The sequence below is a fragment of the Penicillium waksmanii genome (assembly GCF_028829765.1).
Source record: "Penicillium waksmanii strain IBT 27052 chromosome Unknown utg000005l:1.0-5232799.0:1.0-5237142.0, whole genome shotgun sequence".
NCBI classification, from domain to species: Eukaryota; Fungi; Ascomycota; class Eurotiomycetes; order Eurotiales; family Aspergillaceae; genus Penicillium; species Penicillium waksmanii.
Genome location: NW_026643252.1, coordinates 2,889,938 through 2,917,076, shown reverse-complemented (window position 1 = coordinate 2,917,076; position 27,139 = coordinate 2,889,938). Strand labels below are relative to the sequence as shown.

The following is a 27,139-nucleotide window of genomic DNA, read 5'->3' as shown; positions in this document are numbered from 1 at the left end:
AAGTCAGAAATTCTCCGCCGAATAGTCTGGCCTTCTCAAGAAGCTCGAGAGCAACGCTATCCGGACCGACGGAGATAGCCCCACCATCCATAGTCCGGATAATAGAGCCGCCCCCCTAACCCGATGCTCTCAACCGCGGGAAGGGCGAAGTTGGTACGAACTCCACCGACAAGACTCATTATAGAGCTCATCCGTGGCAAACCATTCGGAAGTAGCAGCCCACTGTCGGATGTTGTGCCTCCAATGTCGATCACCACCAGGGGCTCGGTTCTTTTGCCATACTTTTCACCATCTGCCTCGGCTGCGGCTCGCCATAACAGCTCCCCGCCACGGATGGAATTTGTCGGTCCAGAATTAAAAGTCCGAATAGGCAACTCAATGGCTTCTGAAGCACCGAGAACACTACCATCATTTTGAGTGAGATATAGTGTGTAGGGACTTCCTTTGAAAATGTTTTCCATCCCTTTTCGGAACCCATATATTGTTTTCTCGGCCAGTGGTCGCAATGTGGCATTTAGAATTGCAGCATTTTCGCGGGCAAGAAAACCCAGCCCAGACACCTCATGTGATAGTGTGATTCGAGGCTTGAAGCTCGATTTTCCGTTATCGGACATGCAACGTAGGAGAATTTCCTTGGCTTTTGTCTCATGCAGATGACTTATTGGAGAATACATGCCTGCAATAACAATGTTGGAGATATTGTTCTTGACCAAATCTTCTGACACGCGCTCAAGCTCCTTCACATCCAGAGGGCTAATTTCACTACCGGAAATTTGGAATCCTCCGTGGCAGAAGTAGATCTGAGGCGTTTCAATACGAGCTCGGAGATCAGCAGGAAAATCGATGAAGGGAGGAATTCCACGTCCAAACCCTTCTTCGGGCCCTCCACAAAGCCTGATGACTGCGACGCTTCGCAATGAAGATGAGCGTTGAACGACAGCATTGATAAAATGCGTTGTTCCAATAATAATGCAACCAATAGACGAGCGCGAGACATTGGAGGCGTCAATCACAGCTTGGACTGCATTGGTAATCCCTGTGGTGACATCCGGTGTCGTGGGCGCCTTATGAGATGCCACAATAGAGACCGGATTGAGAGAGATGAGTACTGCATCAGTATTGGTTCCTGTGGTCGAAAGGGTGAGTGTCATTACAATCTACCGAAGTCGTGCTTTTCCTTGGGCTCACCTCCGACATCAACTCCAATGCGGTATGCACATGCACGGTCATGAAAGTTTGCCATGATTTGGGCTAACAGGATTTTGGCAACAAATAGAGGCAAACCGTTTCACAAAGGGCAAATTTATCACATAGCATTTTAACCCCTCATGTAGGAGTCCTTCGATTGCAGTGAAAGCCCCTCAAAAGATACGCCATTGCGGGGTTTGAGTTAAGCGACGCAGTTCCCCGATCGCGATAACGCCAACCCATTTCAAGAAGGTGTGCGAGACAAGCTTGGCCAATCCACAAGGAAACGCATATCTCGCCGACAGGGCTCAATGAAGAAAGCGGACATTAGCCCGGCCCCGCACCTGTCAACATCCACCTCCTGGGCTACACGGCATAAAACGGCCGGCTCAAGCCGCCTCGATGGCAGAAACATACGTCTGAGTCCCAAGGTAAGCTCTTGCTACCTGCCACTTGGTGAAAATGGCTGCACCATCTTTCACTGCCTTAAGCATCCCGATAATCGATCTCGAGCGAGCCCGCTCAGGAGCTCCTGACGAAGTTACCCGAGCTGCCCAAGAAGTATATTTGGCGTTTAAGAACGTCGGATTCGCTTACATTAAGAACCATGGTGTCCCGCAAGAACTTATAGATGAAGCCTTTGAATGGGTATGGACCTCAACAGTTTCAAGTTTCCAGTGGTCTAAATTAACGATATCCATGAATATTCTGACACGGATTTCTAATAGAGTCGGAAATTTTTCGCCCTCCCTCAAACGGACAAGCAGAAAGCGCCTCATCCCCCAGAGGGCTGGTATCATCGAGGTTATTCCGGAATTGGTCGAGAGAAAGTCGTCCAAATGGAATTTGACAAAGAACGCATTGCCGAGAAACGAAAAACACCCGATGTCAAAGAGTCTTTCGAACTAGGAAACGAGTCTGACGAGCGCATGCCAAATATCTGGGTCCCCGATGAAGTTCTCCCAGGTTTTCGCGCATTCTTCACTAGATTTTTTGAGGTCTGTTCGGGTATGGAGGAAGTGATGCTAAGGACAATTGCCGTCGGCATGGGTCTGGAGAAGGATTTCTTCTTGGATTACCACCAGAACAAAACAAACCAGTGCAGACTGTTGCATTATCCCGCTGTGGAAGAGGATCTTCTGCGCCTCGGGAAGGCTGAGAGAATTGCTGCACATTCTGATTTTGGAACAATGACTATATTGTTTCAAGACCAGGTCGGTGGCTTAGAAGTCGAGGATATTCATGAAAAGGGAAAGTTCAATCCGGCTCCTTACATCCCAGGTACCGCAGTCGTCAATATTGGAGATCTTCTGATGCGCTGGAGTAATGACGAGCTCAAGTCTACTCTGCATCGAGTTCGTGCTCCGCCGCTCGTCGATTCACCCAATGGATCAGCAGGCCGTATGACACTTCCGCGCTATTCTATCCCTTATTTCATCAGCCCCGATCGAGACCGAGTCATAGATTGTGTCCCAGGATGCTATGGGCCAGATCGACCCAAGAAGTACGAGTCGATTACGAGTGGGGATTATATCTCAATGCGGATGAATGCGACCTACTGAGAGTACTAGTATACTGCGGATTTAATTTGGAAGCAAGATTAGTACTAGCATTATTATATATTGACCTCGGGAGAAATGAATTTTATGTGAGCACTGGCAGATAGAGAGAAATATCGTAAATAAACTTGCTATTTTGAAGAGCATATAGAGTACCAAGGTGTCAAGTCCGCGGTCACTTCAATTCTGTTGAAAACTTGAAGATTTCCAATCAAATTTCCTGGATCATTGCCAACCTTGGAAGTGTAGTATGCCACAAGAAAGCTTGAAGTCATCAATATATTTCAAATCTATCCATCTGGCAATAAGGTTTGCAACCTTCCGGATACTACTAGTATCTCTCAACCTTGTTGGAATTGTCAGAATCGTGTTTCATCATTGGACTTCCAAGATTGTCCACTTGGCAACGGTGGAACTTGTGAATATTTATGCTATATAGACAGTAGACAGTCTAGTTTTCAAACTCGAACAAATTAACTTTGGGTTCAAAAACTTTGCACAAATAATATGAAAGTCTCAGACAGAACTACAGGCAGTCTGTTTCTCCTCCTCTCCCCGGACCGTAGGCTTCTTCGTATCATCGAGCTTTGAAACCCCATACAGTATCTCGTCGCCTGAGAATGGGGACTCCTGACCAAGTCCAAAAGGAGGAAAAACATAAGACAGCATCCAAAACACGATAAAGCTCATAGCCAGGCCGATGAGGAATGTCAGATTGTACAAGCGTATCCAGCCGGTCCACTGACCCTCCGAATAAGAATTGACCGTAGCGACCAATCCAGCTAAATGATATTAATTGGTATAACCTTTGTTGTCGGATTTTATATTTACTTACGGATCAAAGGCCACATGCCAGCCAAGAAGGCCACAAAGGCTCTCCAATTGACCCCATCGTTAAACCAGTAAATGGATGAGCTGTCCCCGGTGTAAAGATCACCTATTTTCAATTTATGCTTTCGCACAATATGATAATCGGCAAGCATGATTCCTCTTTCATTGACGTCAGATGTAGTCGGGTATTATTCATTCTTGTACTTACGTTGCAGGTGCCATGAATACACCAAATCCACTCAGGACAGAGAGAAACTTTTCAGCTGTAGATAGGAGTTGCCACGGCCTATTGCAGTTAGTTCCAATGTTCAGATCAAGGTAGTGTACGTAAAAGCATACTGAACTGCAATTCCAACACAAGCCATGATGTACCCACCCCTTCGGATATTGATGTATCGGGGCCATAGACCTGCCATATCCATGCCGCAAGATACCGAGTTCAGGACAACTGAAATCTAATTTGATTTAGTCATCCATAATCCATTATCCTCAACTTGAAGAAAGTAAGATCATACCGAGAATTGGGAGAACACCATGCCAATACTAGCAAAGAACACAGCCGCACGAACGCCAGGACTAGAGCCGTAAAAGTCTTGAATATCTGCTAGCAGATATATTGGGTTCCATTCGATCTCCCCGCCCATAATATCACGAGATGCACTCGTCACAATAATTCCGATGGTAGCTGTTGCTGCAATAGTTAACGGCGAGGCAATGAGTTGTGATAAAGTTGGAGCAAATCTTCGTTTGGCATATCGAGTCCAATCTGACTGGCCAAGGGTACCGGATCCCCAGGACCCAAGAATGGCAGTGATACCAAACATGAATGCCCAACCAACATTTGGTGCTGAGCCGGGTTTTTGGAACATGCTTCCTGGTCCATGTGCTTGAGAAACGGCCCTTTATACATCAGCCTGATATTAATTAGATTTTTCCAAGTTCCAAACTTACCAAATAAGCAGCCCAAAACATGAAGCGCAGAAAAAGGTGAAGCAAATCATAAATGGCACTTGCAGCTTCTCCGGACGTATAAGCAGCCCTGGTATAAATGCGCACATCCAGATCAAAAGCCCGATGAAGTCTTTGGTTTGGAGATGGGAGCCCGAAGAAAAGTAGTTAGGCATGTGGGCAAATCCTTGTGATGTCAGTAATGGAGAAGGCAAAGAAATCATTAAATTCTTACCGGGTATGATAGCTCCAATCATCACTCGAGTAGCCTGGCCTCCCCAAAAGGCCTGCATGCCAAACCACATACAGGATACAAACACTCGCAAAATGACAGGAACTGTGGCTGCCATTAGCTTGTAATTGTGGTGCATGAGCCTTATTATTACGAACAATATGAGCCTCTCATGCCCCATGAAAATCTACTCGACACTGTGAATCCGATATGGTGATTTTCACCCATCCAGCCACAAGCGACCGCCAGCAAACCAGCTAGGATACCCCCAACGACCTGAGTTCCAAAACGTAAGACGATTTATTCCCACTTGATATTAGAGCACTTACTACTACGGCGATAGCCTGTTGCGGGCTCAATCCGAAGGCAAGAAGAGTACTTCCTGTTGACCATGCAGAGATGCAAGATCCCGACACGGTCCAGTATCCTAGAATTAGTTATTAGCGAGTGAGTCTTTTAGAAGAACTTAAGAGGATAGATTCGCACCAAAGTATGACCACACTCCATAAGTCCTGCGATCCGGTGGAGTTGGAATCAAGTCGCGATTACACCAAGTCGTGTTCTCATACTGGGCATCTTCGTCCTTGGGACTAGAGCGTGTCAGAAAACCTAGTATGCACCTGGGAATTCGCATCCAAAAAAACATCTGCCAGTACTTACCACTGAAGCTTTTGCTTAATTTCTGGCCACGACCACGCCATCTTTTGTCGCTCAAGATTCGGCAAGGAAAAGAAATATGGGGCGAAGGGGACTCCAAATGCACTGTCGCTGTGGGCGGCATTTTCACGAGGTTACATATGTCTTGCTTATCGTTACAAACATGCCAAATAGGAGTTGATTGGTCCCATGTTTTTGCGACCCCCCTCACATCACGGATCTTTTGAGTTGACCGATCTCACTTAACCGATCATCCCCACTACCCCAACCCAGCTCCATTAGCTAGTAGTAGCAACCTTCGGATGGACCGTCTGCGATTTCTGGCATTTGACTGTTGATTTACGCATGGCTGATAGGGATTATTCGTACTCGAATGATGACTTCGCCGATGATTTCTGCAAGTAATCCACCCCCTGCATTTCCAGATCGGTAAATCCACCATTGGGGTGTCAATCCTCGGCTTTCGGCACACTGAAATATGGAGTTGCCGGCATTTAAAGGTTCTGCTGTTGAGCCATAACCTCCAACTTAATCCATACGCCATTATGAATTCTCAGTTTACTACACACACATTCAAATTGAATAACGGCACAGCTATCCCTGCTATTGGGCTCGGGACTTGGCAGTCGGAGGAGTATGCCACACGTGAAGCGGTAAAATATGCTCTCCAGAAAGGCTATCGACATATTGATACGGCTTTGAACTATGGGAATGAAAAGGAAGTCGGTGAGGGTATTCGCGCCTCGGGTGTGCCAAGAGATCAAATCTGGGTTACGACTAAGTTGGACAACCATTGGCATCATCGAGTACCGGAGGGGCTTGAGTCTTCACTTGAAAGTCTTGGCCTTGAATACATTGACCTTTTTCTGATACACTTTCCGTGCTCTACGGACCCCCAAGATAGGTCGAAACATCTGCCTGACTGGGACTTTGTCAAAACTTGGAAAGAGATGCAAAAGCTTTTAGGTACGGGGAAGGTCAAGACTATCGGTGTTTCAAACTTCTCGGTTTCCCACATAGAGAGACTGCTGGATGATCCATCCTGCGAGGTCATTCCAGCTGTCAATCAGATTGAGGTGAGTAATTCTTTTGTTTCTCGTTGCAGGTTGGCCCAGTTCTGACACGATTATATCATCTAGCTACACCCCCACAACCCATCGTGCGTCCATAAAGCATTCAATATTCATCTAATATTTTACTGACGAAAACAGCCCTAAGCTTTTGAAGTATTGCCAGTCGAAGGGGATTCACTGCACGGCGTACTCCTGTCTTGGTGGCCATACCAACTCAACTATAAACACTCGCACGGAATTAATCAATGATCCTGTGGTATTAAGTATAGCATATGCGAAAGAGAGAACACCGGCCCAAATACTGTGAGTATAATTAACCGACTACGCGACAATAGTGGGCACCAAAACTAACATTCTCAGGATCATGTGGGGTTTACAACGCGGCACTAGTATGATTCCCAAGAGCGTGACACCGGAAAGGATCGATACCAATTTCGAGATGAACAATTGGGGCTTATCAGAAGCGGATGTCATTTCTCTTGATGGAATTCAAGCTCGGGCGAAGGTAGTTGGTGACGCATGGATGCCAATTCGTGTCTTCTTCGGGGATGGGATGTGACTTATGTCACGGACTTCGAAGATTGTTCCAAGCGACATCCGAGCCGTTTCATTGAATCTTATAGCTCTATATATTTCCCATACTAGCCGTAGTTTCAAGCGCCTAACACAAGCTGCCAGTTGGTTTTACAATCTCCGAGTCACTCCAGTAGTAATTTCCGGAGGAAAAGTCGGAAATTCGAATGCCGCCCGCTCGATGCCAACTTGAAGTTCTAATGTTTATTTTTGGATAACTAGTACTCGTAGCCTTAATGATCATGGACAGTGATACCTGACTGCCGTGTCCACAGTCCCGGTCCTCCTACGCCCGGGCCATGACAGCCATTTCTATCGTGATCCCCGGACCGAACGCTGCCATTATGACTTTATCTCGTCCAGTCCCAGTGGCCCTCTCCTCATCTGCGAGCTCTTTGATGATGCTGAGGATAGTAGCGGAGCTAGTATTTCCTCGCATCCGATAGACATCATAACTCTTCCGTAGATGGTGCTCTGATATCCCCAAGGCTTCCTGCGCCAGGAGAAGAATTCCATAACCACCAGGATGCAAAGCCCAATCATAACTGCACGGATCAAAATTTGTCTTGGCATAATTTAGCGACGGAGTTGATGCAATCAAATCTTGAAACGCGGTGAAAAGCGACGAAGAAATATGTCTAGGGACGTCTTTTGAAATTATAGCGTGATAGCCTGCTCAATCGTAAGTCTTGGGCTTTGTCTAATAGTAAGAGACAGAGAAAGCGAAAACTCCTACCGTGTTCGTGCACATTAAATTCAAGGCATCGTGCTGAGTGCTGCAGCGTTGTGGACTGAACATTGAGAATTTTCCAATACGATCTGTTTTCAACGGTTTGGATGCCGATTCCATTGCTCAGGATCAATGCCCCCGCCCCATCACCAAACAACGTTGGTCCAATATGAACTTGATTATCTCTAACGATATCCGCTATCTCCGTACGTAGGAAAATGGTTGTCAGCTCGCATGCAACCAGGAGTGCTCTCCCTGGCTTCTTGAATGCCGCCCTTCCAAGAAGAAACTCGTTCGCAGTTCGCAAAGCAGCCACGCCACCTGCGCAGCCGATTCCATGAAGAAGGGTGCGTTGCACATTTTTGTGCAGACCAAGTCGTTGAGAGAGTATATAGTCCAGCCCTGGATTTGCTGTGTTGGTACATGTGACTACAACCATATGAGTGATATCGTCAAGGGAGCCGCCCCAATCTTGTAGAGCCTTATTGGCAGCTTCTTCTGCCATTGGAACGCCATATTTCTTGAATAGGAGGTCGCATTCTGAAATACTAGGCAATTTCAATTCCTCCCAGTATGGATGATCATCCGGTAGGGCCGAGTAGCGATGTTGTATTTTGGACCTTCTGTTTATTTCTAAAGTCTTCTTAAGACTAGGTCGTAGAGTCAGTGAAATCGTATTCACGGTTAGCTTTAGTAAAGTGCATACACTGGGCTTAACTCATAGGATGCAGAAATTATGTCATCAATGTCCTCTGTGTCGATCCTATTCGGCGGATAGCAGGATGCTGTCGCGACGATGGTCACATTTGGGATGGAAGGGTCCGCGTTGTCTGTTGGTGGATTCCTACAATCATTATTGGCCATGATGGCAGAAAATATATGAAGTGAAAGTGTCCGACGGCTTTGCGTGAAAGAGACCAAAAGGGACAGATTTGCGGTTCATAATGGAGAACTCGGTGCTTCAGTTGTGATTTCAAGCTCAAAGCTGCCTCATTCTCGATACCCCGCCATGTGTTTCCATTCTCGAGGAGTTCCTGTGGGGGAGTTCGGCAAAATACACCGCTAGGCCAAATGACATCTAGGGGCTAGGCGTGCATCTTTTCCAGGAACTCGCATTGACGGGGACCAATGCAGGGGCATTTCAAAGCATGCCACGGCCCATCTGTTGAGTAATCCATAAAAAGAATTGCGATCTAGTATCTTGATACCCTAATAAATGTTATGGTAACAGTAGGTACTAAGTAAACACAGTGGCAGCCATTCATGTCTGCTGGACTCCAAAATTCCAAGGTTCATACCAGAAATCTACCCGGATACTCAAAGATCAAGTTCCAGTGCTTATGACAGAATTATGTTGATGTTCGTTTTACAAGAAGCAAAAGTGTGAATATGGTATTTTTTTAACATATGTACAGCCCATTTAGTGTGATTGGACTGATTCCCTCGGGCTGTATGAAGCATCGGAACATTCCACTTGGATATAAACATCCCATTCGATTCATCCCTTTTCTCTTCCATCTCAGCTTCCTACTGACTACAAAAAATAACAAGAAACACGGTGTTATGCTCGGTGCTATGTTCGGTGTGAGGACGGATTTAAGAAGCGGAATTAGTGTCGTAGTCCCAGCACCCGATGCCGATGCCCCCCGTCCAGACGACCATCTCCGTTTGCGTCCACCTGGAATGAAGTTGTGATGCTTTATAAGTGCCTACCCTCTCTCGAGTTTTATTTGCCACGATTGCAACTGAATATCTGTTCGCACTCCTCTTTTATCAGTTTATCAACATACAATGCCCAGTTACGATAACGTGATTGTGTTTGGTGCCACCGGCGCGGTGGGTTCTGCTGCTGCCCTGAGAGCCCATAAGGATGGAGCAAAGGTTTCGCTCGCAGTGCGCGATCCATCCAAGCCAATTCCAAGCCTCGATGGTATCTCGTTTGAAAGGGTTCAGGCAGATCTCACTCAGCCCGACACCGTTAAGGCTGCGGTTCACCAAACAGGCGCAAAGGCTGCTTTCATCTACGCGGTCTTCGGTGCCCCCGAACACATGAGACCGGCGATTCAGGCTCTCAAAGACTCCGGCATTGAGTTTGTTGTTTTTTTGAGCAGTTTTACTATCATGACTGATATTCGTGCTGTCTCTCCTACCGATTTTATCCCTCTTCACCATGCCCAAGTTGAAATCGTTCTGGAAGAAGTATTTGGTGACGACTCCTTTGTCGCTGTTCGACCCGCATATTTCGCAAGCAACATTCTTCAGCAGAAGCTTGGCATTGAACAGGGAGAGGTTAAGTTACCAAACCCGGATGCCAAGTTTGATTTCATCTCGCCCAACGATATCGGCGCTGTGGCTGGTGCTCTTCTAACCACCGGTCAACGAGTCAGAACTGTTGGACTTCTTGGGCCTGAGAAATTGTCGCTGAAGGATGCCGTTGGCATCGTCAGTAATGCTCTAGGCAAGCAAATCACTGTGACTAAGATCCCCGAAGAGGAGGCTGCAACAGTGATGGCGAAGGCTGGCATTCCTGCACCCCTGGCCAATTGGCTCATTCGCAATGTCATTGATCACCCAAATTACTTTTGGGAAAGCCCTGACGCATCTTCGGCTATCGATAATATCCAAAAGTATTCGCACAACTCCCCAGAGCCATTCCAGCAGTGGGTTGAGAACAACAAAGACAAATTCCGAGTTTGAAAGAAGTATCAAAACTAGTTATGTTTGCTAGGTGAACCTTTCAATATAAATTATGCAAAAAACTACAATTTCACACATCGACGCTTCAAGCTTATTTAAACATTGGGAGTTCCAGTTAAAAAAGCCCCGGAGGATAGAGTATAAATGTCCGCCAATGCAGGTGGCGATTCCCAGTATAGACAACCTTGGAAATAAGGTTGAAGTATACTACCTCTAGCCCTGGAGTGAATATGATCAACTATATTTCACACCTGCTAAATACTATACACTAGCTTATGGCAATACTTAAGCTTCCTCCATTGGTTAAGTAGTTTGAAATCAATACGACACATCCAGCACTTCCACCACTTCCACCACTTCCACATGTCATGAAGCGAACGCGTGGGGGCAAAATGCCGCTCTCCGCAGATTGGCGGGATTCACCGCCCGGGGCTGTGTTTGTGCTTGAGTGGAGTGGCTGGGGTTCGTTGAACTGCGACAACTTGAATCCATTTCCACTAAATCTCTCCTCGATTGATCCCTTCTCTCACTTCGATATCCTCGATATCCGATCAACACCACCTGAAAGCGAAAATCCCCAACTTCGTCCCTCCACTCTGCGCACGGTTCACCCTTTCCCGCCTCCAATCGAAGCTACTAGTACCCCTCGGAGCGCATTCTCATTGAAACCCGCTGTCACATCCTCCAAACTCCTATATTATATAAGGCCCTGGCTATCATCGGAACGCAGATAAACACACCTCAATGGCAGACTCAGGGATGGATGAGTTTGCGCAGACCCGTGGTGCCGACGATCTTTTTGATGATGAGATCATCCCGGTCTCGGCAGAGGAGCAACAGATTCAGACGGAAGTAGTAGTACCGGAGGAGGTAGCACCGGCTCCGCAGGTGCAAGAGGAGAGTCCGCGCGTCGAAAAGACAGCTTCCCCGCGTGGGGAAACGCCGCAGCGAGGCCGTGGCGGCGAGAGAGGCCGAGGTCGAGGACGTGGCCGCGGTAAAGGAGGTCGCGGAGGTCGCGAATCGCAACCGGTCGAACAAAAGCGCGCTGAGAGTGTACCGCGAAAGAACGGCGCAGCGAAGAGCGGGCTAGAAGGAAGTCGATGGGCTACTGCAGAGGAGTCATCGGAGAAGCCGCAAGAGGTGGAGAAGGAGAAGGTCCAGGAGCAGGAACAGGAACAGGAACAGGCAAAAGGAAAGGACCTGGACCAGCCTGCAGAGGAAGAGGAGAACAAGGCGGAGGTCGCGAGTGCCGATGGCACCGAGCCGGCACGAGTGCCAGCTGTCCGAGGCGATCGAAGTGCCACTGGAGGCGTGAGGAAGGTTAGCATGCTTTGGGATGACTCACTATGAATAAATTCGCTGACGGTTCTTTTTTCTAGCCGAAACTCACAGAGGAGGAGCTTTCCAAGCGCATCGCTGCAGCCAAAGAGAACGCCGTCAAGAAGGCAGCCGCCCATGCTCGAGCGCAGGCCGACCAAGCCTCCTTCATGGAACGTGAGCAAATCGCCGCCAAGAAGCGCCGCGAGGAACTTGCGAATCGCCGTGTCATGGATAACGAGCGGGAGCAAAACCGACAGCGCAAGCTCAAGGCCCAAACCGGTCGTGAATGGGATTCCCAGAAACGTGAAGAGGACTACAACCCTCGTGGCGGCGGTAGCCAATTCCGACGTGGCATGCACGGTGGCGTGTCTGGACACACGCGAAAAGACTTTGACGCCGCACCTTCTGAGGAGGCCGCTGATGATCTACTGAGCCCCAATCGGGGGCGTGGCCGGGGTGGCCGTGGAAGCCGTGGTCGTAAACATTCACGCGGACCAAAGGGAGAGCGTGCCTCCTCAAGGGAACCATCTGATAAAGCATCTTCGGCTGCCATCAAAAAGGAGGATTTCCCCGCTCTCCCAGCAGGGAAGAAGCTGGAGGGTGACCCCAAGCCAGCAGCTGCGCCCCTGGAGAAGCCCTCTATGGAAAAGCTGGAGGCTACAATGTCTCCCGTGACTGGCACCTGGGCTGACCAGTTCGACGACGACGAGTAGTCTATTTTTTTATCGTCCACTTGCCAACTTTTGATCTGCTTGTTTTTGCTTCTCTTCTGGCATATTGAAACCTTACGACTTCCCTTTTGTTTTGCATCGCTCACGACATGAAAAGATCTTTGGTTACCCTTTTGCAATTTGATATCCCCTTATGTATTGGCGATTAGACACCCTCTAAAAGAACGAATTATTTCAAGCTGCCTCGATCGGTATATTGAACAAGATACTTGAACTATCACATCCGAAACAATGTTTGTACATTACTGCTTACAATGCTAACAATGGATTTACTAGCAGTCAAGTCATACTAGTATTTTTTTTTCAAATGTTAAGCATGTCATCAAAGCCGATTTAGGAGGGCTCAATTCCTCGTCAAGCTGAGCGTCTCGCATTAGTCTAACACCAACAAGTCTCAGGGGGAAAAAGGAAACGAGAATAGGAAACCTTGGATCACCGGACGACTGGGCATATCCTACTTGGTGCTAACCAACCAATCGCCTGCAGTTATCACAGCCACTCATCTGGGGTGCAGAAACTATTACCTCTTGAACAAAGAATCCGGTACGGAGCACTACATATTTATATCAACCTTGAGTATCCCCCGCTTGTTTTTAGCTTGACGGTACCTGAGTGGATGACGCTAGCCAGCATCGCTTCGATTACGGCTTGCATAAAAACACGTCAGCTAGTGTTGTGCAGATGCGCTCTCGAACCGAGTTTAGGTGCTTTTATATTTTTCCGGATTCTTCAACTCCCCCAGGGCTGTCGGAGAAACGTCGCTTGAACTATCAAGTTGCGCGGTCAGTTCCACCGTGGGGCACTCGGACCAAGCGAGATTGATAAACCCTTCTAACTCCGAGTCGATTTTATGTTTCATTAGCTCGGAGCTACGATTAACTCGGTGATCATCCGGTCGTTCAGTTCTCAACAAAATCCAGCAACGTGGGTAAAATATAAGAAGGGGGTGACTGCCAGGGGGTTATTGCTCCACTTCACGCAAGATTAAAGCTTGAAAGACTGACGCGGTCACCCCAGTTTTGACACTCTAGCATCTGCAGATCTTCAGTTTAGCCGGAGTAGATTTTAACCGCCTTGTCCATTTACAGCTTCTTTCGGCCAAATCGGACATAAATTCCAATTTTATCAGGGGACTTCGGGGTTCCACCACAGTCTCGTACGAAACGACAATTGGATAGTCTCGATTGTGGGCCCCCAAATCAACTTGTTTAACCATGATGCACCTTATTTTCATGAGTAAAACTGGCGCGGCACTGCTAGAAGAGGCTTCATTCAATTCATTTGCCCCGTTGCAATTCCAGCCATTTCCTTTATTCCAAACATTTGGTCCCGAGGTCTGCAATCCTAGCCATGTCTCCCAACGAGATTACGACGCCGTGGAGGTTTGGGAAAGCCTCGCAGTGCTCTGAGCCCCATGACCGATATTAGTTTCATGGATCCGCCTCAGTCCACTCGGGAGAATCCAGCATACGTTCGAGAATTCGTCTATCCCAAACCGGAAGAATCACCGCCATTTCATTTCAGTCTCTCTTGATGTCCTGATTTTGTAAATATAGATAGTCCGCCAAATACCGCCAACTTCCCAGGTTTTTGCTTTCGCTATTGTCCAAACCTTCCCGAGTCCCTCCTTTTCTTCAATTCGATACACTCATTTCATCCGGTTCACTATGCGCCTGCAATCAGGCGTTTCGGCTGCGGCCTTTGCGGCTGCCGCCAGTGCTCGATCTCTTTCTGATGTCTGTACTTTGTCTAATGTCAAGTCTGCTCTACCCGCGAACGGCACCCTACTAGGAATCAACCTAGACTCGTCAGCCTCTATTGCTAGTGTAGTCTACAATGCCACAGTTGGTGGTATGAGCACTACTTCCACCAGTGACAGTGAGACCTACAACTACTGCAATGTCACTCTGACCTACACCCACCCCGGAAAGGGGGATACTGTTGTCGTCAGGTATGCTCTCCCCGAGCCTTCCGACTTCAACAAGCGCTTCTATGTCGCCGGAGGTGGGGGTTACTCGCTGTCTTCTGATGCCACTGGCGGTCTTGGGTATGGTGCTGCCGGAGGTGCCTCCTCTGCCGGTTACGACGCCCTGAACGGCGTTTCCTACGACGACGTTGTTTTGTTCGGAAACGGCTCTATCAACTGGGATGCAACCTACATGTTCGGATACCAGGCTCTCGGTGAAATGACACAGCTCGGAAAATACTTCACCAAGGGCTTCTACGGCATGAACTCCAAGTCCAAGCTCTATACCTACTACGAGGGATGCTCTGACGGTGGTCGTGAGGGTATGAGCCAGGTTCAGCGCTGGGGCGATGAGTATGACGGTGTTATCACCGGTGCCCCTGCCTTCCGCTATGGCCAGCAACAGACCCAACACATCTTCTCTTCCGTCGTCGAGAAGACCCTTGACTACTACCCCCCACCCTGCGAGCTGGCTAAGATCGTCAATGCCACAATCACCGCTTGCGATCCTCTTGACGGCCGTACCGATGGTGTCATCTCCCGTACCGACCTTTGCAAACTTAACTTCAACCTATCCTCTATCATCGGTGAAGAGTACTACTGCGCTGCCGAAACTGCTACCTCTCTGGGCTTCGGCTTCAGCAAGACCAAGCGCCAGGCTGCCGGTAGCTCTACCAGCTATGAACCTACTCAAAGTGGTAAGGTCTCCGCAGAGGGTGTCGCCGTTGCCCAGGCTATCTACGACGGCCTGCACGACACCAAGGGTGAACGTGCCTACCTCTCGTGGCAGATTGGCTCTGAGCTGAGCGATGCCGAGACCGAGTGGAACAACAGCACCCAGAAGTGGGAGCTTGACATCACTTCAATGGGTGGTGAATACGTTGCCAAGTTCGTGCAGCTTCTGGATCTGGAAAACCTCTCCACCCTGGATGGTGTCACCTATGACACCGTCGTTGAGTGGATGGAAATCGCTATGAACCGCTACTTCGACAGCTTGCAGACCACCATCCCAGACCTGACTAAGTTCCAGGAGTCTGGTGGCAAGCTCCTCCACTACCACGGAGAGTCCGATCCCTCTATCCCCGCCGCCTCTTCCGTGCACTATTGGCAGGCTGTTCGGGACATCATGTACCCCGGTGTCTCCTCTAAGGAGAGCCTTTCCAAGCTCCAGGACTGGTATCAGTTCTACCTGATCCCCGGTGCGGCCCACTGTGGAACCAACACTCTCCAGCCCGGTCCCTACCCTGAAGACAACATGGAGATCATGATCAACTGGGTTGAGAACGGTGTCAAGCCTTCCCGTCTGAATGCCACTGTTTCCTCCGGAACCTACGATGGCGAGACTCAGATGCTTTGCCAGTGGCCTACCCGTCCTCTCTGGCACAGCAACTCGACCTTCGACTGTGTCAACGACAAGAAGTCTATTGAGAGCTGGACTTACGAGTTCCCTGCTTTCAAAGTCCCTGTTTACTAAATGTACTAAGTATACAAATCACCCCGCGAGACAAATAATCCGTGCAGAGTCACTCAGTTTTCTTGGTTCTGTCTACAGGGTTCTTCTTGTCTTATATACTACCTTCTACATGTACCTCAAAGCAAAGGAAATGATACTGTTTTATCTTTTTTTAACTTTTTGATTTTGTTCATTTATTGAATTCTGCTTGTGTTTTACTACAGGCTCTGATTTTTGATCTTGAATTCTTCGATCTTTATGTCCAAATCTAAATGAAGTAAAAGGAAAGTTGCTAGCAAGCTACCTTTAGACGACTAGTAGTCTGACATGGAAGAATAGTTTAACCCAAGTTCAGGGTGAAAGCAGCAGAGGTCGAACAACTGAAAGTATCCACATCATCCGACTGCTGGTATGAATCGGCACAATCGGTGTCTCCAGCAGAGCACGTCGCAGACGAACAGCTGGAGTCATCAGTGGTGACACCGAAACCGGATGAAATAAACGACGAGTCCGAAGCAAGATTGATAGAAGAAAGATCCCACCAGAGAGTGTCATCACCCTTGGTGTACTCGAACTGCAGCACACTGTCTTCGCTCTCAGAGGTGGCCATCTTGATTGAGATACCACCACCGTCGGAGTTGGTGCGCCAGCTCTCAGTATAGGTGCCACCGCCGGAGCTTAAAGTCTGCATGTCACTGGTGGAGTCCGAGGTGGACCAGATGTAGATAGTCTGGTCCATGTTGTTCACAATGTTGATACCGCTGCCAGTGCTGCTGGTGGAAGAGGCTGAGGCTGAGGCCGAGGACGAGGCAGATGCGGACGGAGTCGTCGTGCTAACGACAGAAGTAGTTGCAGTGGGCCAGTAGCCCTGAGGAAGGGCAGAAGCTGTGGCAGCGAGGGCGATAAGTCCGAGAGTCTTAAGGAGGGCCATTGTTTGTTGGTTTGGTTTGATATTTGGAGGATTGATAAGCAGGAGTGCTCAAAGTATGTATGTGGCTGAAATTTGTAGAGATCGAGAACGTGTCTGGTCAACAGACAAGCAGAACTGAAGTTGTATGAAAGAACGGAATGAATGGAGGCACAGCCTCAAAGAAAGGAAGGTATCTGAAAAGAGTGAGGGGGGCAAAGGACTGAAATTGTTCAACAAGAGCCGGAAGCCGAGAGAGGACCATCTTCGAATTTATACTCGCGGTGGAGTTGACTTCAAGGGGTGAGCCAGCGACTCTGAAACACACAAACAAATATAAAAGGGAGCCTATTCGATAGGTATAAGACCCATCTATCGCCTAGAAGCATTCGAGAACCAATGCGCCCGCTGGACGCCGGCTAATTGGCTACGTACGTTAGGGTTTTAGCACAGCGTAGTCTGCCTCCGGTCCATTTGCAGTTCTAGCTCCAGGAACACCTCATTATGGAGGTCCATAGATCCACAGAACTAGTTCATTTGTCGAATAGTATCGGAAACCATCAATAAAGTGACTGGGTCTCGACTCAACATGTGGGTCACACGCGGTGTTCCAGACCGCGGCGTCATCGCCTTACGCGTGTGGAGTACAGGCACCATTTGAGATGACCACTCACAGCCCGACTATTCAGGGGTCAAGGGTCAGCCACATTACGCATAGCCTTGCGTAATGTGAGGGCAGTAACCTTATCTTAGGGCAAGCACTTCCTTCACAACTGTCTCTGCGGATGCGGCTGTGGCGGCGGCTGATCAGGATTCTTAGTGGTCGCGACCTTCGTTACTATCCGACGCGGATAAGCTACTACTCTTAGTAGTTAAATCTTCTACAAAACGTTGCTATTTATCTCTCCGCTTAATACAATTAGTTTCTTGGTCCCATTTCTTATATAAAAATATCGTGACAGCAATCTGCTGTAGATGGAATTTCAATGTATACTAATCGGGGTATAACTTAAAGCAGCGCCATGGAGTACCCTAAAGGCTTTTTTTTTTTTTTTTTTTGGAAATCCGAGTCTTGCTTTAGCCTCACATCATAATGAAGATTTATTTTCTCATGTCGTAATCGTTTCATAGGGCACCCGCACGTCTGAGAAGTTTAAAAAGCTCCTCTTTGATGTCCTGGAGCTCTGAGTTGCCGCCAATGTGCTTCCGGTCGATGAAGATGTTGGGCACGGTGGTCTGGTCCGTGATTTCTTGAAGAGCGTTTTGAAGAACCCGGCCATCATCTACAGTATCCAGATATTTAGCATCGAAAATAAATACTTGGTCATGGCATGGCATCGCATTCAAGTTGCAACTCACCAATCTCATTCAATTCAAGTAGAACATATTTAGCGCCGAGCTTGGTTAATGTCCGTTTAGTGGAAGCGCAGTAAGGGCAGTAGCTCTTCGAGAAAACAACAACGCCATTCTCGTTGATCAGCGCCTGGACCTTTGTTTTGGCCGCAGCTAGTTCTTCTGGAGTAGGGTTTGAGAAAAGACCGGAAAGACGTTTGAAGACGGACATATTTATGGTCGATGATAGAAAAAGGAACCTTGGAAGATATCGATGAGGATAGCCCAAGTCTGTTTGGGCCGTAGGCATAATATGTAGACACTTGTATCCCTTTTGTCGATCGGCTTGGCTCCCGTCATGTAAAGTCAATTTTACTCAAATCGACGAGCGGCAGGTTTTACCGAAAATGGACAGGGACACATTTCACAAATAGACCGCGGATATTACGCACTGACCAATCAGATGGCATGAATTGGCGGTTTTTCAGCCTCAGCCACAGGGCTATACAGAATACCCTAGAGCTAGGAGCGATTGCAGGGTCTACTACCCCACACAGGCCAGCAGTAAAACTTTGCTGGGCCCCTTTTTACTTTACTCCTTCTCCGATACAAAAAATTAAGGATGTGAAGTTTAACTAATTATGTATATCGTATAGTGAAGTATCGTTGCAGATCACACCTCATAGCCACACGTATTTCTTCCAATTTTCAATTTTCCCATATCAATAATCGTAGCTCCACCGACAGCTTCGCTACAATTGCTACGTTTTAGAAAGCCAAATCTGACTCGGATGATAGCATTAACAAGAAAAAGGAAGAAAAGGGCGCCTGTTGTAATAGTCACATTTTTAGAATAAAATTTGCCGGACCTCAGGCCCTGACTGCAATTGATAAATCCTCGATGGAGCTACCAGATAAAAACACTACACCTACACCAGTTTGTCTGCTATGGGATAAAATGAGTTTTGTATTAGATGATTATACGGCAGTTCTATCATTGGTATGCCAGATCACGTCAAAAGCGATCCTTCAAGTTATTGGTACAACTAGCAGTCCTGCTTTGCAAGAAAACAACAATAAATGTCAACACAATGATTCAAACCAAAAATCAATAGTAATTGCTCTTGTATTTGATGCCATCAGTATGTAAGCCAAAGGCCCTACTTATTCTCGTAGGCTAATTGTGAAATAGAAACGGGTATATTTAGCCAAGCATATACGGTGGTCAGTAATTCCACATATTTTCACCTATGGGATACTTCATTATAGGATTGTAGTATGTATTACCATTCACATTCAAGTACAAGATATCCCAAAATCAAATGTCATCTGGCGTGATTCCTACCTCAAAAAACCTCATCCTGCACTGTCAGGGGTGACCCCTGTGCTAAGGCTTATGACCTATGGGAAATATGAAGAATTCATGGTCTATCACGGTCCAAGCATCCAGTACATTTCCGGCTTGCTCATGTGCCAAGGCTTTTGCCAAGTGTTAACTGCACGAGGACGGAACTCGGCATGCGCTGTAGAGCGAATTCTGCATACAAGTAGAGTCGTCGGGCGTTCCGCGGACATTGATAATTTGTCCAAATCAATTGACAGCGCATGGTCGCGTCTGGGTGTTCTGGCGTAGTAGTTGCATTTCCTCTTTTGGATCGTCTAAGACCTTTCGTGATTTTAGGCTTCCCATCGAGTAGCTAATTGAATAATATGGCGTTAATTGTAGTTCGAATTTCCAATTGAAAGTTCAAGGGTGCAAAAGAAAAGGGAGCGGAAAATTTCCGCCAATCACAATCGAGCAGATACAGAATAACCGATATCGCATCTCAAGAACTGCATCAATTCTCCGAGTCGACACGGATCACAAACGATGGCAGAGATCCCCCAAACGCGGGGGATAGGAGAAACCGATCGGAGGCGACCGCTCCAGAGACCCTGATTTACGGTGAATGATTCAAGCTCCCAAACTTGTGCCAATCGGTAGAGTTCGGTTACAAACTGCCGGCTCAACCGAAGACCAGCACTTCATTCCCGTGACTAATGGAAACCCCGTGGGGTCGGTTCGAGGGGAACATGGGTCTTATAACTACTAGTTAGCTCCGGGGCCGTTGCGCTCGCGGGAAATTGGGATTTTACCGCTGCATGGAAATGACTGAGAAGGCGACTCTTCCCAACACTGAGCAAGATCATGGCACTCCGTCGCCTGAGAATGTCGCAGCGAACCGAGCCCCACTGTCGGACGATGGTGACTTTTGCAAACCAAAAATCAATGGGGGGCTGCAGGCTTGGTTGAATGTTGTTGCGCTATTCTGTGTTTTTGTCAATTCTTGGTGAGCTTTTTCGTCCGGCTACGACGGGGATTCAGAAAGCTAATGAATGGTAAAGGGGCATATTGACTACCTTTGGCGCTTTTCAAGAATACTACCAAACGGAGCTTCTAAGTAACCAATCGCCATCAGCGATCTCATGGATAGGAAGTATCCAAGCAACGCTGATCCCAATGATCGGTATTGTTTCCGGTCCGCTGGTTGATGCAGGATATATCCGTTCATTGACCGTGGTTGGGAGCTTCTTGACGGTCTTCGGGTTGATGATGGCTAGTCTCGCGACGGAGTACTACCAAGTCTGTTCCCTGCTGTCCATTATTCCATAGATTGACCTCTAACCTTATCTTAGGTACTTCTTGCTCATGGATTCTGTGTCGGAACAGGCGGCGGCATTGCTTATATCCCGGCTCTGACCGTAGTGTCCACAAGCTTTACTACGAAACGACCTCTCGCCATTGGAATAGCATCAATTGGATCTAGCGTCGGAGCTGTGATATTTCCTGTTATGTTTCGGCAACTCCAGCCCAAGATTGGATTTCCGTGGGCGATCCGCTGTATTGCGTTCATCAGCTTGCTAATGGCAATCATCGCATGCTTCATTCTTTGTCGCCGACCAGGTCAAAAGGCCCGTGCTCGAAGCCTCATTGACTGGAAGGCTTTCCGCGAGCCATCTTATATGCTCTTCTCCATCTCTCTGACCTTGGTCATGCTCGCCTACTACGTTCCCATCTTCTATGTCGCTTCATATGGTCGGGTCGTTGTAGGTACAACGACCAGTCTATCATTCTATATGGTAGCCATCGTCAACGGCTCTTCCTGTTTTGGACGTGTCATGCCTTACTTAATCGTTTCCTACGTCAAGCCTATAGTCATCCTTCTCCTCGTGGTGGTGGCATCGGCGATTGCTATGTTCACTTGGATCGCTGTTAGCAATGTTGCTGGATTCATTGTTTGGGCTTGCTACTGGGGTATTCTAAGTGGTGTCATTGTCACGGGGCCGACGGCTATAGTTGCTCACCCGGTATTTTGCTCAAGTCCAAACTGGATGGGCACGCGATTGGGTATGATGTGGGGTATATCATCCTTTGGTGCTTTAGCAGGAACTCCAATCGCCGGAGCATTGGTGAATCTTGAAGAAGCTTCGTTTCTGCGAGCCCAAATATTCGCCGGCTGTGTTATGGCCGGTGCTGTAATGTTGCAGGTGTGGCCTGCCTTGCAGGTGTTACGCTATGATCGAAATAATCCTCGGTAAGGGGTTGGAGAAGAGAAGTACCATTTAGTATTTGGAGTCGTGCTGCGAGCACAAGCCCGAAGCAATAGATGATTAGACGGGAAAACAATTCAAATTAGATGATACTATTCTTTGATAGGTTCCCTCGCACTCTAGCACTTGTTTGTTACTAGTATTCTCAATTTCGTCTTCATGAATAGATCCAGAGCCCAAAATAGTCCCCATCTCCTAACAAAAATTGTAGAGCTTCCAAGTTAGGCTAGCACAGATGTACATTTCTAAATATCAGATTTTCCCACGCTATGTGTTTTTGCAAAGACCTACTACTAGTAGTACTACCAATTGTAGGTCGAAGTGATTGGACATGCTGACTCAGATGGTGACTCGGGCCAACAAGCTTGGCCAAGCCCCGAACTCATTATGACTTCATCCTTCTTTCATCCCCGCCCATGAGGTCAGCCCTTCCTACTAGTAGTATATAAACTCGGGGTAAGGTGGCAAGTTTTCAGAATGGTATCTATAATTTTGTCATTAATCGACTGTGTAACTCGGTTTGTTAAGAAAGCACCTGCCAAAGAACGACATCGACTGTCTTTTATCTAGAATGTGAGTTTATGGACCCGGTTATCTCGATGCCTATTCAGCGAAGATAGCTCATTCAAAAGCTGTATGTCGATGCTAATTTTCTCTAGTCACAGTATGCCTGAATCGCCCACCCACAATCGTCCTCCCACCAACGTGGCTGGAGGCACGGGGACTACGCCAACCCCGGCGAATAATATCGGCGGTGGCGCCGGTTGGGGTGATCGAAGCTTCCATAAAGGCGGCATGAATGATGTTCCCAATGAAGGAAAAGGACATATAGATGTTTGTTCCCTCAACATCTCCTAGTCGAATGATCCGGAAGAAGACATTAACCATAATCTTCTGCTATCTAGCCCAGTAACCCCCATGAAACCATGGGGGCTTTCCTCGGTCTTAAGGACCAAAAATCTCGAGCTGAGGCCAAGTATCTTGCGCGCGCAGGTCTCGCGGGAGATGATATCAAGACCACGACCGACAGCGGAGAGCCCACTTGTTCTGGAGAAGATCATTCCTTCATGGGTACTAAGCCTGGTGGTGCGGATACTTTGCCTGGTTGGGGAACTATGAAGAATGCTTTTGGAAATTTGAAATCTTGAAGGAGTCCAGGGCTGGTATCGTCAATTCACACCTGGGAAACCCCCCTTCTGTTTCCAAGGTTCAAGTTCCAAGGTTGTTTATCCTTCTTTGAAGAAAGCAAATACTACTCGTTACAACTTGTAGTACTAGTGTGTTCTATTAGCGACGAAATTTGTACATTAGCTGCAATTATGAGATTCTTGCTATTGATGGCTTGCGATGACATGCTTGAAAGGTGTATTTAACAAAACGCAAAACAATAAAAAATATCCGTAATCCTATGGAAGGCTATTCAACCTTGGTCTCCTTGGAGCGGAACCGGTCTCGAATGGTCACCAACTTGCCCAGAAGTCGACCCTTGAGACTTTGAGCACCCAATGCAGCAGCCTCGTCTACCGAAACCACACGTCGCACGAGAATATTGAAAACGGTACCAAATGCAAGAGCAATCACAGTACTGGTGAGGATGATCACATTGTAGGGCATGCTGAAGTCGGGGGTTGGCAGAGGCAGCAGAAGACTAGTAGACCGGATATAAACCGGGGCACTATTTTCCACATTCAAAATCCGAATGACGGCAGGGGCAACATTGAAACCACGATTGGCATCCGGCGGATACTCTGTATACCGCAAGATAGCCTTTTCAAAGTCATATGTTAGGGTCACGGTCGATGCCGCTGGGACGGAGAGCGCTATTTCTAGTTGTGTTCCGCGTTCGCGATCAATGGCCGGTCGGTAAAATGTCGAAGTGACAAGATCTGATGCCGCAATCTCAGTGGGAATTCCATCGCGGCCCGTAATAGTCGCTTGTAAAGTGTGGATATAAGGTCGCAGGAACCATGGCAGAGACTCAAACAGGATAAAGTCTACTGCCGTGGTATTGGACGGATTGCCAAATATGATGCGCATGCCACCGCGCTCCTGACCGTGACCGACAATGGTTCGCTCGGCATATAGAATAGGCTCTTCTCGGGGAACTGGAATGTCAACAGTCTGTTCTGGGATCGACAGGTCAAAGGGCTGAGCGGGTGCCACGTCAAAGCAGCGCGTGAAGCCGTCCTCTTTCTTGATCTCAGTCGAGCCCTCGGTAATGAAAACTTGCTTTTCATGGGGAACTCGGAGACAAACCGAGTGCTCCTGAGTGCCATCGGAACCTGTTAAAGGACATAGACCGGTCAATGTGCGACCGAAAACTTCTGAGATGCTCCAAGCAGCATCTGCCCCCTTCTCCAAGGGGAAGCAAGTGTCTTCCGAGTTGTAAGGCTTGGAAGTGTCACAAGCTAGAAGCTCATTCGCAAGAGGCCTAGGAATGGGGTTTGACCGAGGTCGCTTGGAACGTTCAACATCTAGGACCATATCAATGGTCTGTTCGATTTGAACAACACAGTCACCGTCGGAGGTGCAGATCGGTCGCATATCCACTGACATGCTTTGCCATGCCGCATCAAACAGCTTATGGCCATCAAAAAGTGTGGAGATACCCGCTTTACCCTTGCACGGGAGGAGCTTCAGGAAAGGGGTCAAGTTCTCTGTGCACACCACCTCGCCGGGCAGGGTTCCGTGTAGTAGGTGAAGGCCATTAACGTCTTGGTGATCGCCAGTCGGCTCAAAAGATACAACAGGACGGGTTGTTCGTGTTGAGTCGACGAAATTCAAAGAAGCGCAAAACAGGCCCGACAGGGATTGTGTCAAAGCGATCCATTTACCGAAAGCCCTACAATTTTTAGAACCAGTATAAGCAGATGTTCAAAATTTGTCTCTATAACCACATACTCATCGTCATCTGGGGCATCAATCCAGGCCCAGAGCTCCACACCAGTGCCACCTTCTTTACTGCCACCCCACGGCCGTGGACCCCAGCTTTCGGCGTCCCATCGCCCCGTAGTAAATCGCAAGTGAAGTTCTTTTGTATGCGCATGTTGGAGAATCTGACCCAGCGCTCGAGGGAAATATCGGAAATGTTGGTTGTCGAAAGCTTGTTGTGAGGTGTTACTTCGGAAGTTGAACGAAGCTAGGAGAGATGATTGAGGGAGAGGTTCAAGGAAGAGTTGTTCATGGTAGTCGGATGATGCAGAAGCATTTGAGCTCCATATTGTGACAGCCAGTGCCAGCAACAGAGAAAGGAAGCCAAAGGTCGTCATCACTTCATGCCGGAGCTCGGTCGTCGCCGCTCCTTGTCCATGCGATATTTGGCGGGAAAGTTCCAATGGACAGCGAACTCAGTGAAACTCAAATGGAGAGGTCGAAAGAAATCGCCAGGTTACCATAAGAAACCCTGGGAATATCCGAGGACCCTGGACATACCACAATCGAAGTAGAGATGCGTCGATGGTCAAGCTGAGACCCTCCTCTGGGGCTGTTGATTGTTCGAGACTGACCGCCTTCCCTTGTGAGGTGCTGTCCTTAGCGCCGCATCGCATCAAAAAACCTCCCCCCCAAAACCACTGTTGAGTGATCATTCAGTTCAGGACTTGCCTTAGTGTTCGCCTTTGCTCTTCCTTCGTCTGACGTCTAGGAATTGATCATGGCCGCGGAACAGAGAAAGCTGCTGGAGCAGCTCATGGGAGGTACGTTCCATCATATTATACCCTACCGATTCTCTTTGGTCCTCTGGGTTTGAGCTAACGAGCACCTTTCTATCCAGCTGACCAGCTCATTGGCACCGGAGCCCAGGGCCGCAATTCGCAGCTTTCAATTACCGACCCCAAAGTCTGCCGTTCCTACCTCGTCGGTACTTGCCCGCACGACCTCTTCACCAATACCAAGCAGGATCTCGGACAATGCCCCAAGGTGCACAGCGAGGGCCTCAAGACGGAGTATGAGACAGCTTCGTCGGCGGAGAAGGCTAAATGGGGATTCGAATTCGACTACATGCGCGACATGCAGAAGTACATTGACGACTGTGACCGGAGGATCGACACGGCCCAGCGCCGACTGGAAAAGACCCCAGACGAGATCAGGCAAACCAACGACCTCGTATGTCTCCCATACTTTCCCGATGCCTGTCAGATTGTATACTTTGATTGCTAACCCTCACCCTCAGCTCAAGCAAATCGCAGACTTAAACAACACCATCAACACCGGCCTCCTCGAAATCTCCGTCCTCGGCGAGACAGGCTCTGTCGCCATGGCCCTCAGCGACATGCACAAGATCCGCACGGCAAAGCATCAGAAGGAGGGCTATGAGCGCGATCTCAAGAATCTCCAGGATACTTCAGGCCCGTCGGGCCATCAGAAGCTCCAGGTCTGCGACGTGTGCGGCGCATACCTGAGTCGACTTGATAATGACCGACGATTGGCAGATCACTTCTTCGGAAAGATGCACATGGGATATTCGGATATGCGCAAGGGTTTCAAAAGGCTCAGCGTCGAACTTAAGGGCCGGGCTCCGCCCGTGCGCCAGCACGAAGAGGAGGATCCTTACAGTGCAGGTGGCCGGTCTGGAGGTGGACGTGGTCCTCGGTATGGGGGAGGTGGCGGTGGTGGTGGTGGATACAGACGACGAGGCGGAAGATGGTAAATGTTCTTCTTTTTCTTCTGGATTCCTAGTCTCTGGTTCGGGTCTTTCGCATAGCGCAGGCGTTTTGTATGTTCAGGTCGGGCAAGATGCCCAGGTACGATGGAAAGCTGCTGGCCATGCGCGCTCAATATATCCTTGTCTTCTCATGAAATGTTCTAAATGTCATATTAAATCCACAGTGTCGATACCTTTCTAAGCGGGCTTAACGTATGGAGTTGAATTCTCAAGAAGGAAGATCCTTTATGGATCTAGGTGCGGGCTGCAGCGAGGACAATTTATGGGTGGGTTGGGTCAACTTGAGAACCCAAACTACTTGGCAGTTCAGTACTAGTATGCATCATTACTAGTACTTTCTGTATTTAAGGGCCCTCACTGTACCCGATACCCTAGGAAAGGACTACTACTGCATAGTCACATTACTTTTCTACCCACAATAAACTAGGTGCCATACTATTGGTTCATTATGATCTTGGAATATCTCCCTCGCCAACAATCATCATTGCCTAGCTTATGCGCAAATTGAACATGCAACAAGCAGATGTGTTGTCTTTTGTTGAATCAAAGCAAAACGTCAAACTAAGTGCGAACCTTACCTATCAACTTCAAGTTTGTTTATAGGTAGAATAGCATCACTGGGGGTGGCAGAGCCTTGTGGGAAACACGGGGTCGAGTGCGGCTACTAGTATGGAGTGGCGTAAACTAC

The 27,139-nt window shown here is 48.2% G+C and overlaps 14 protein-coding genes across 14 annotated transcripts; 8 read left to right on the top strand and 6 right to left on the bottom strand.

The window, feature by feature from the left end:
• Positions 1-56: 56 nt before the first annotated feature.
• Positions 57-1,151, bottom strand: N7481_005997 (uncharacterized protein; the record flags this gene model as incomplete). The annotated part of the gene is made up of 1 exon (XM_057265216.1): positions 57-1,151. One exon carries the CDS (start codon positions 1,149-1,151, stop codon positions 57-59), a length of 1,095 nt encoding a protein of 364 aa, XP_057122936.1.
• Positions 1,152-1,650: 499 nt separating this feature from the next.
• N7481_005996 (isopenicillin N synthase family dioxygenase) lies at positions 1,651-2,750 on the top strand (the record flags this gene model as incomplete). The annotated part of the gene is made up of 2 exons (XM_057265215.1): positions 1,651-1,836; positions 1,917-2,750. 2 exons carry the CDS (start codon positions 1,651-1,653, stop codon positions 2,748-2,750), a joined length of 1,020 nt encoding a protein of 339 aa, XP_057122935.1.
• A 513-nt stretch (positions 2,751-3,263) lies between these two features.
• Positions 3,264-5,459, bottom strand: N7481_005995 (nucleobase cation symporter-1 family protein; the record flags this gene model as incomplete). Its single annotated transcript, XM_057265214.1, has 11 exons — positions 3,264-3,529; positions 3,583-3,737; positions 3,787-3,864; positions 3,918-4,033; positions 4,094-4,478; positions 4,530-4,713; positions 4,762-4,863; positions 4,917-5,034; positions 5,088-5,185; positions 5,245-5,348; positions 5,419-5,459. The coding sequence occupies 11 exons, from the start codon at positions 5,457-5,459 to the stop codon at positions 3,264-3,266; spliced, it is 1,647 nt and encodes a 548-aa protein (XP_057122934.1).
• A 501-nt stretch (positions 5,460-5,960) lies between these two features.
• Positions 5,961-7,047, top strand: N7481_005994 (uncharacterized protein; the record flags this gene model as incomplete). Its single annotated transcript, XM_057265213.1, has 4 exons — positions 5,961-6,491; positions 6,555-6,574; positions 6,627-6,791; positions 6,849-7,047. 4 exons carry the CDS (start codon positions 5,961-5,963, stop codon positions 7,045-7,047), a joined length of 915 nt encoding a protein of 304 aa, XP_057122933.1.
• A 300-nt stretch (positions 7,048-7,347) lies between these two features.
• On the bottom strand, positions 7,348-8,655 carry N7481_005993 (type III polyketide synthase; the record flags this gene model as incomplete). The annotated part of the gene is made up of 3 exons (XM_057265212.1): positions 7,348-7,733; positions 7,798-8,441; positions 8,498-8,655. 3 exons carry the CDS (start codon positions 8,653-8,655, stop codon positions 7,348-7,350), a joined length of 1,188 nt encoding a protein of 395 aa, XP_057122932.1.
• A 927-nt stretch (positions 8,656-9,582) lies between these two features.
• Positions 9,583-10,488, top strand: N7481_005992 (uncharacterized protein; the record flags this gene model as incomplete). Its single annotated transcript, XM_057265211.1, has 1 exon — positions 9,583-10,488. The coding sequence occupies one exon, from the start codon at positions 9,583-9,585 to the stop codon at positions 10,486-10,488; it is 906 nt and encodes a 301-aa protein (XP_057122931.1).
• A 744-nt stretch (positions 10,489-11,232) lies between these two features.
• Positions 11,233-12,521, top strand: N7481_005991 (uncharacterized protein; the record flags this gene model as incomplete). Its single annotated transcript, XM_057265210.1, has 2 exons — positions 11,233-11,808; positions 11,868-12,521. The coding sequence occupies 2 exons, from the start codon at positions 11,233-11,235 to the stop codon at positions 12,519-12,521; spliced, it is 1,230 nt and encodes a 409-aa protein (XP_057122930.1).
• A 1,685-nt stretch (positions 12,522-14,206) lies between these two features.
• Positions 14,207-15,979, top strand: N7481_005990 (putative tannase; the record flags this gene model as incomplete). The annotated part of the gene is made up of 1 exon (XM_057265209.1): positions 14,207-15,979. The coding sequence occupies one exon, from the start codon at positions 14,207-14,209 to the stop codon at positions 15,977-15,979; it is 1,773 nt and encodes a 590-aa protein (XP_057122929.1).
• A 319-nt stretch (positions 15,980-16,298) lies between these two features.
• Positions 16,299-16,889, bottom strand: N7481_005989 (Secreted thaumatin-like protein calA; the record flags this gene model as incomplete). Its single annotated transcript, XM_057265208.1, has 1 exon — positions 16,299-16,889. The coding sequence occupies one exon, from the start codon at positions 16,887-16,889 to the stop codon at positions 16,299-16,301; it is 591 nt and encodes a 196-aa protein (XP_057122928.1).
• Positions 16,890-17,990: 1,101 nt separating this feature from the next.
• N7481_005988 (glutaredoxin) lies at positions 17,991-18,429 on the bottom strand (the record flags this gene model as incomplete). Its single annotated transcript, XM_057265207.1, has 2 exons — positions 17,991-18,148; positions 18,225-18,429. 2 exons carry the CDS (start codon positions 18,427-18,429, stop codon positions 17,991-17,993), a joined length of 363 nt encoding a protein of 120 aa, XP_057122927.1.
• Positions 18,430-20,345: 1,916 nt separating this feature from the next.
• N7481_005987 (putative MFS monocarboxylate transporter) lies at positions 20,346-21,776 on the top strand (the record flags this gene model as incomplete). Its single annotated transcript, XM_057265206.1, has 3 exons — positions 20,346-20,527; positions 20,583-20,820; positions 20,874-21,776. 3 exons carry the CDS (start codon positions 20,346-20,348, stop codon positions 21,774-21,776), a joined length of 1,323 nt encoding a protein of 440 aa, XP_057122926.1.
• Positions 21,777-22,454: 678 nt separating this feature from the next.
• N7481_005986 (uncharacterized protein) lies at positions 22,455-22,936 on the top strand (the record flags this gene model as incomplete). The annotated part of the gene is made up of 2 exons (XM_057265205.1): positions 22,455-22,622; positions 22,694-22,936. 2 exons carry the CDS (start codon positions 22,455-22,457, stop codon positions 22,934-22,936), a joined length of 411 nt encoding a protein of 136 aa, XP_057122925.1.
• A 268-nt stretch (positions 22,937-23,204) lies between these two features.
• On the bottom strand, positions 23,205-25,057 carry gpi16 (GPI-anchored transamidase subunit GPI16; the record flags this gene model as incomplete). The annotated part of the gene is made up of 2 exons (XM_057265204.1): positions 23,205-24,630; positions 24,690-25,057. 2 exons carry the CDS (start codon positions 25,055-25,057, stop codon positions 23,205-23,207), a joined length of 1,794 nt encoding a protein of 597 aa, XP_057122924.1.
• A 383-nt stretch (positions 25,058-25,440) lies between these two features.
• Positions 25,441-26,436, top strand: N7481_005984 (LUC7 domain-containing protein; the record flags this gene model as incomplete). The annotated part of the gene is made up of 3 exons (XM_057265203.1): positions 25,441-25,483; positions 25,561-25,892; positions 25,960-26,436. The coding sequence occupies 3 exons, from the start codon at positions 25,441-25,443 to the stop codon at positions 26,434-26,436; spliced, it is 852 nt and encodes a 283-aa protein (XP_057122923.1).
• Between the last annotated feature and the right edge of the window lie 703 nt (positions 26,437-27,139).